This window comes from Miscanthus floridulus, chromosome 6, assembly GCF_019320115.1.
Source record: "Miscanthus floridulus cultivar M001 chromosome 6, ASM1932011v1, whole genome shotgun sequence".
NCBI lineage: Eukaryota > Viridiplantae > Streptophyta > Magnoliopsida > Poales > Poaceae > Miscanthus > Miscanthus floridulus.
The window spans coordinates 137,633,659-137,641,563 of record NC_089585.1 but is presented as its reverse complement, the minus strand read 5'-3'; the positions used below and the strand labels follow the sequence as shown (position 1 = coordinate 137,641,563).

The window sequence follows — 7,905 nt, the reverse complement described above, 5'->3', positions numbered from 1 at the left end:
ATGACCAAAAGGTGTTGAACGTATAACGTCTTCCCCACGGATGGCGCCAACTGTCGGTGCAGAAAGTGACCAACTAGTAAATATTTATAGTTTTGCTGTACGTTATGATTGGAGGTGGCCTAGCACACAATGGCATAGGATTTATACTGGTTTAGGCAACGTGTCCTATATCCAGTCGGGATCGGTCGGCGACTTTATTCCTAAGCCCAGGTGCTCAAAGTCTGTAGTGGGGGTACAAACGAGAAGGAGGAAGAAGGTGGGATACAAGAGGTTCGGTCGGCTCCGACCGGAAGGATCGCGGTCGGAACTTGGTGGTCCTATGGTTGGGAGCATTGATGTCGATCTAGTGAGTCTGGGATTGAAGAAATCGATCTCCCCTTCGGGGGAGGGAGCGCATCCCCTTTTATAGATGAAAGGGATGGCTTTACAGGTGAAAGGGGGAGAGTACAGATATTTCTAAGTCTTGCTGCCTACGATGATAAAAACTGGATAATGGTTGAAGCCTCCCAATACTATCGATGTCGCTGTAGGATGTCAGATATGCATGGGGGGTCGAGATATCTTCTTCAGGAAGGATGACACCGGTACCTGCAAAATACTTCTGGATGCCTAGTGGTATGTGAGGAGCTGTGCTATGTTCACCCGATATGGTAAATCCTAGAGCCCATACCGCAATCGATGTCTAGAGACACGCAGAGGGCTTACCATATGGGAGTTTCTAGCGGCCCCTACAATACTTTGTGTTAGGATGGCTGTAGAGCACTGCTTCGTGCATGGTATGGTCCCTGGTATAGTGGTGTTGACTTGTGAGCCATGCCTTGCCTTTCTCCGCACGCCTTCTGGTTCTTTCCGAGAGGGCGTCCCTGGTCGGATGGTCCCTAGTCGGTTTTGGCGCGCCAGTCGGAGAAGAGCGGTGAGCAGGCTTCCCACGAGCCCCGGTCACGGGGTCAAAGTCGGAAGCGGTCCTCGGGTCAGGCTTTCCGAGTGGAGGCCGTGCGGAGGCAGCCGGGGCCGGACGCTAGCGCTCCGATTGGAGAGGCCGTTCGGAGCTGGCCTGAGCTAGTGCTCCGGTCGGAGAGATGGGCCGAAGGCGGCCTGGGCCTGAAGTGAGTGCTCCGGTATATTGGTTTTAGACTTTCGGGCCGGTACAGAAGAAAGAAAGACCGTTTTCTTAGGCCGAGCCCTAGCGTGGAAGCCGGTCCCCGAGGGACTCCGACTTTATGAACCCGACAAACCTCGTGTTCTCTTAGCACACCATCCGAGGCAGACGCGTAATATTAGAAAATTACTTGTCGGTGGCAACTCGAAACACCGACAGTTGGCGCGTCAGGTAGGGGCCTTTTGCGTATCTTACATCCACACCAGGCCTCGGATGGCTTGTCGCAACGTCAGCTGGGTCTTTCAACTTGCATCTAGGCTTATTCTTGAGTCTTCATGTTGGCTCTTCTTGTTATTTTCTGTTAGGTGTTATTGTTGGGGTGTTGTTGTAATCTCTGTCTCCCCTTCCACTTAACGTACTTATGTGACCTCTAAGGTCGTCTTTGTAATAGGTGCATTACACCCTTTCACCCACCGGCATGCCGAGATCTGTGAAATGAAAACATGTGGGGATCGTTCCCCCGTAGTTGATCTAAAAAATTTTCTATTCTATTCTTCAATTTCCTCCTCATAATTTTTGTTTTAGCGAAAATGCGCCAGATAAAGTAAAATACTCGTAAATGTTGTTTCGCATTAGACTGTCTTCAACAGGTGACATATATGGACACATAAACCCAAAATAGGTAGCAAGAGACAAAAAACGGCCTTCAACAGAGTACCTATACGGGAGACCCATTTTAGGTTGCTTGAGAGCCACAACCCAAATATGAGCATCATCTCTCCTGAAAACACATTCGAAGAAAGGATTCTCTTTTAGATTCTTTTATTGAAGAAGATGCCGAATGGATATTGAACCCTTTGCCTATAGTGCTATTCATAGGTCGAATGAGTCTTGTATTTTAGGTGTTATGGTTGAAGACAGTGTTATCCTCGACTGAAAAGGGCCCAATCGGAATATAAATAAATGAATAAATAAAAATAGGGTATAATAATTGCACAGTGACAAATGAATCAATCAACCATCATAGCCTGGGCCCCTCCTCCGCCTACCCAGTGCCGCACTGCCGCGAGGCTCGTGACGTGACGCAGTCGGGCCGCGCGCTCTCTCCGGGCCGGACGCCTCGCGCCGCCGCTCGAATTGATGGACGCCGAGGCCGGCGTCGCCGGCGCCGACCAGCTGCCGGTAGGGGCGCCACACTCTCGTTCTCTCATTGCCGTGATTCCGCTCTCTGCCCCCGGTGGCCGGTGCGTGTGCCTGCGTCGCGATCGGGGTTGTCCTTGCGGTGGTCAGATTTAGGGGATTCCGGTGCGGGATCCTCACGGGGACCAGGGATTAGATCGACCTGTCGCTCTCTCGGCTGATTCATTCCTCCCCTGGGTTCCAATCTGAAGGGTACAGTACTTAGTATCGTTCGATTTCTCGGCCGCAAATGTTTCGGTTTGGTTGCGGCGACAATGGTGGAGCAGGAAGCGGAAACTAGCCAGGTTGTGCGATTTTATTTCAATCGGGGATCACTGGTGTTAAGCAGACATGGGCATATATAATATCACCATGTTGTTGTTATTAAACAGTCATTTGGTTGCATATATATGAACCGTTTCCCTTGTTGATTTTTTTTTTGTTACACAAGACAATTAATGAGCATTGTAATACTACTTTAGAGCGCTGCTTTGAATATGCAGATCATGATCCTTCTCAATATTTCCTAACGGTCGTCGTTCTGACTTGCAATTTCAGCGGAGGCAGTACTACATGAATCTATTGCTTTTAGCTTACCAGAGCTTTGGTGTTGTTTATGGGGACCTAAGCACATCACCTCTTTACGTTTATAAAAGTACATTCTCTGGAAAGCTCAGTCAGTACCAGGATCAGGAGACAGTGTTCGGTGTGCTTTCCCTGATCTTCTGGACCTTCACTCTTATTCCTTTGCTGAAGTATGTCACTATTGTCTTGAGTGCTGATGATAACGGTGAAGGTGCGTGTATATCCCTTCCTAAACATTCTCTCTATATTTTTATATGCCTGGATGGAATGGAATTAGTTTGTTGTAATCCAACATGTATATTGGCTAGCAACAATATGTAAGAAAATCTAAGGCTATACTGTTTATCGTCCTGATAGATCTTATATTAAATGAATATAGCCCTTAATCTATCTTCTGAAATAAGGCCTATCTTGGCACTTGTATCTTACAAATGAATAAGATCTGCCTACACTTTTGTAGGTGGACCATTTGCTCTCTATTCGCTCCTTTGCAGGCATGCAAAACTCAGCTTGCTTCCAAATCAACAAGCAGCCGATGAGGAACTTTCTTCATACTACAGAAATGGGTTTGCACCTCGCAATGGATCTTCACCATGGTTAAGAAGGTTTCTGGAGAAGCACAAAAAAATGAGAACTGTGCTTCTTCTCATAGTTCTCTGTGGCGCTAGCATGGTGATTGGTGATGGTGTCCTTACCCCAGCAATCTCAGGTGGATACTTACTGCCACACTAATCTATTTGATTGCCTCTCATGTTGAGAAAAATTGCAGTTATCAACCTTTTCTATATATTTATCATGCTTCATTCTGCTTGTTCTTTTCTTGCAGTCCTCTCATCTATGTCTGGATTACAAGTTCGAGCTACTGGTTTAGAGCATAGTAAGTACAAATCATCTATGTGAACTCATAGCTCTTGAATCTTGATGCAAAAATGTTGAAAACACACCTGTTGTTATGGGAGTACTAGTGGTTGCAAATTTCTAGCAGTATGTAAATTCGCTTGATAAATAGGAGTACAATAAATTTCTAAGACCCATACTTGTGTGCTCAAAATTATCACAAAACCACACATTTTAGAACCATTATCATAGAACAATACAAATTTGCACATATTATCATAGAACATTAGTGGATGTTTTCTGTATTTCTGTGCTTTTATGAAGATCACCTTTTATCATTTATATATTCAGATTCTCTGGCATACTTTTTTAGAATCACCAGTTTTACTTCAGATGTTGATCCTGTTTGTGTTTCACACGCAATTTGTGTCCTATACAGGTTCTGTAGTTCTCCTTTCATGCATTGTGTTGGTTGGTCTATTTGCCTTGCAACACCGAGGTACTCAGAAGGTTGCATTCATGTTTGCACCAATTGTCATCATCTGGCTGTTTTCCATTGGAGGAATTGGTTTATACAACATTCTTTATTGGAACCCAAATATATATCAAGCTCTCTCTCCCTATTATATGGTTAAGTTCTTTAGAAAGACAGGTAAAGATGGATGGATTGCTTTAGGAGGGATCCTTCTTTCTATGACAGGTTAGTTATTATCAGCCCTACAGTGCGGTGATGTATTATGTTTGCCTTTCCCTTACTTTTTTTTTATAATCTGGTTGTCATTTAGGATTTAATCACCAGGTCTACTTTCCACTTTTCAGGCAGTGAAGCAATGTTTGCTGACCTTGGTCACTTTAAGAGTGCATCTGTCAGGGTAAGTTGAACTAGTATGATCCTCTGTCCATTAGAATTTTTTTCTCTCGAATGATGCAGGAGAGCTGCTCATCATTTCATTAAGAAAGAAAAGGTACAACAAGCCATGTTTAGAAAAACCAGACTCGAGGCCCCAAACACACACGACAGACTAAAAAAACTTGCCCCAAAAAACCACATGACCATCTGACCACACCGGTGTCTAAACCCCTGGGGTCAGCGACCTAGCTAGGATCGTTCCATTAGAATTTCAACTGGAAAACATTCAGTCCTTTTGGGTATATCAATTTTATGTTCTGTAATTTTATTAGGTGGTGAAGTGTGCTGTGTGATGAAGCAGACATGAAAAATGACTTAGATATAATCTATATGTTTCCTTGTAAAAAATAGCGGCAAAGTTGTTGTACTAAACAAATTATACATGTAAAAGAAATTTATTTCAACATGCTCACTTTAAAAGTATATAACCTGCATATTTGAGACATATCAGAAACCCAAAAGAAGCCAGTTAATTGGGGAATTCCTATTAGATTTTCTAATTGTCTGACTTGTCTGTTACTACAAGGATACAGCTTATGTTTGGTTGAAATATGCACCTCCTTCTGAAACAAAACATGTTTAAAGTGTACAATTGTTTTCTCCTTGGTTCAGGTGGCCTTTATTACCGTCATATATCCATGCCTTATACTACAATATATGGGTCATGCTGCATTTCTGTCGAAGAACACATTTCACATGCCGACAAGTTTTTATGATACTATCCCAGGTTTGTGTCTCCTCCCTCACCCCAGCCCCTCCTTTTTTTCATGGACACAGTGTAATTTAAGTTTGTAATGTCATGCAGAACCTGTGTTTTGGCCTGTATTCGTGGTGGCCACACTCGCTGCAGTAGTTGGTAGCCAAGCTGTTATTTCAGCAACATTCTCCATTGTGAAACAATGCCATGCTTTGGGATGTTTCCCACGAGTGAAGGTTGTTCACACATCGAGGTGGATCTATGGGCAGATATATATTCCAGAAATAAATTGGATCCTTATGGTTCTTTGTGTCGCTGTCACTATTGCATTTCGTGATACTACTCTTATCGGCAATGCCTACGGTAAGCTTTTAGCATTGATTCACAAGCATCGGGATCCTTCTTGTCTATATATATATATATATATTTGAAAAAAAATCCAGCATTCTCATGCACTGGGAGTCTAAGCACAGTAGTTTTTTCTTTCTGTGTTTCCAGGTATTGCCTGCATGACTGTTATGCTTGTTACTACATTCTTGATGGCATTGATAATAATCTTTGTTTGGCAAAGGAACATAATATTTGCGCTAGTTTTCCTGGTGTTCTTTGGATCCATTGAAGCCATATATCTTTCGTCATCTCTCATGAAGGTTCCTCAGGGAGGATGGGTGCCTCTTGTGCTTGCTTTCATATTCATGTCAGTCATGTACATCTGGCACTATGGGTTAAGGAGGAAGTACCAGTTTGACCTACAGAACAAAGTATCAATGAGATCCATCTTATCTCTGGGTCCAAGCCTTGGCATAGTTCGGGTTCCTGGTATTGGATTGATTTACACAGAGCTGGTCACTGGTGTACCCTCCATCTTCTCACATTTTGTCACTAATCTCCCTGCCTTCCATGAAGTCCTAGTCTTCCTTTGTGTGAAGTCAGTGCCAGTGCCATATGTTTCACCAGATGAGCGATACCTTGTCGGTAGGATTGGACCTAAAGAATATCGGATGTACCGTTGCATTGTTAGATATGGTTACAAAGATGTGCAGAGAGATGATGACAATTTTGAGAACATGTTAGTCATGAGCATTGCAAAGTTTATTATGATGGAAGCCGAGGATGCTTCTTCTTCAGCAAGTTATGATATCGCTAATGAAGGAAGGATGGCGGTTATAACCACCACTGATGCCTCTGGCAGTCCATTGGCCATGAGAGATTTCAACGGCCTAGCTGACTCCATGACTACGAGGAGCAGCAAATCAGAAAGCCTTCGAAGTTTGCAATCCTCTTACGAGCAAGAATCCCCAAGTGTAAGCCGGCGCCGCCGTGTTCGCTTTGAGGTCCCAGAGGAGGATGACATGGGTCAGCAAGTGAAAGAAGAACTCATGGCAATAGTGGAAGCGAAACATGCTGGGGTGGCATACATCATGGGTCATTCTTATATCAAAGCTAGGAGGAGCTCAAGTTTCCTGAAGAAGTTTGCTATTGATGTTGGCTACTCTTTCCTCCGGAAGAACTGCAGAGGTCCATCAGTCACACTGCACATTCCACACATTAGTCTGATAGAAGTCGGCATGATCTACTATGTTTAGCCTAATGCCCATTGTCTAAGTTCACATGTGGATACCCGGTTGGGACAAAGCTTGGTGAGTTCTCGTTGGAACATGTGGGCCTTTTTTTTTTTTTTTTTTGCCCTCCTTCGTAGGTGGAAATTAACTTAGAAACTGATTTAAACTAATAACCTTCGTTTCTGTTTTCCCTTCAGTGCTATCTGCGGATTTTCATCTGGAGTTCAGGCTTGTGCTTTCTGGGCCAAGGACCCTCGTGTGCTTAAGTTTCAGCTTGTAGAGAAGGCAGACTTTCCTTGTTAATATTATTTTTAGCCTAAATAAACCAGCAGAATGTTGCCGGTTATGTTTTTCATTTGGCATATTTGCATGCATGCTGTGATTTTTTCTGCGAGCTATGTGATGGAAATATACGCATTCTCTTTATAAGCTGGTCAGCGTTCTCTATCGTAGCAGACTGGCAGTGTTGTCTTGCCCAATTTTGCCGTGACAATTTTTTTTTTCTTATACAATGCGGGGTGGCACTTGAAACATAAAATATTGGTTAATGTTTTTTTATTGAAAAGAAAAGATTATATATATATATATATAGGGTTTAGGGTATATATATATTCTTACTATAGGAATCCTGTTATCAGGGCCAGGCAGGGTGGCTACGTCGCCTGCTTTTTCCGGCCATCGGATCGGCCATGCGGACGGACCAGATCGTGCGAGCTCTGGTCTTTTTGCGAAAAAGATCTCAAACTTTAGTCGAATCAACCCACGGTTTAGGCCTTCTCTTAGTTTTTTTTTTAAAAAGCTCTCGAACTTTACTGAAATCAACCCTCAATCTAGACCTTTTAAATAGGCCGGCCTGCCTCTCGCTCGGGTCTGTATATCGCCGGACCTGAGCCTTACTGGGTTGAATTCGGCCTGACGATGTTTTTTTATTTTCCTGCAAATTTATTATTTATCTAAAATGGATGAAATTTTGTAAAGAACATAATAAAACAAGTAAAAATAAAAAATGCCAAACTAAGTTTATTGAACTCTACAC

General features: G+C 43.3%; 1 protein-coding gene across 1 annotated transcript; it reads left to right on the top strand.

The window, feature by feature from the left end:
* Positions 1–2,122: 2,122 nt before the first annotated feature.
* Positions 2,123–7,298, top strand: LOC136457096 (probable potassium transporter 2). The gene is made up of 10 exons (XM_066457137.1): positions 2,123–2,281; positions 2,837–3,074; positions 3,324–3,572; positions 3,690–3,740; positions 4,140–4,400; positions 4,520–4,572; positions 5,223–5,337; positions 5,416–5,670; positions 5,806–6,947; positions 7,067–7,298. Exons 1-9 carry the CDS (start codon positions 2,240–2,242, stop codon positions 6,891–6,893), a joined length of 2,352 nt encoding a protein of 783 aa, XP_066313234.1. The 5' UTR covers positions 2,123–2,239; the 3' UTR covers positions 6,894–6,947; positions 7,067–7,298.
* Positions 7,299–7,905: the final 607 nt, after the last annotated feature.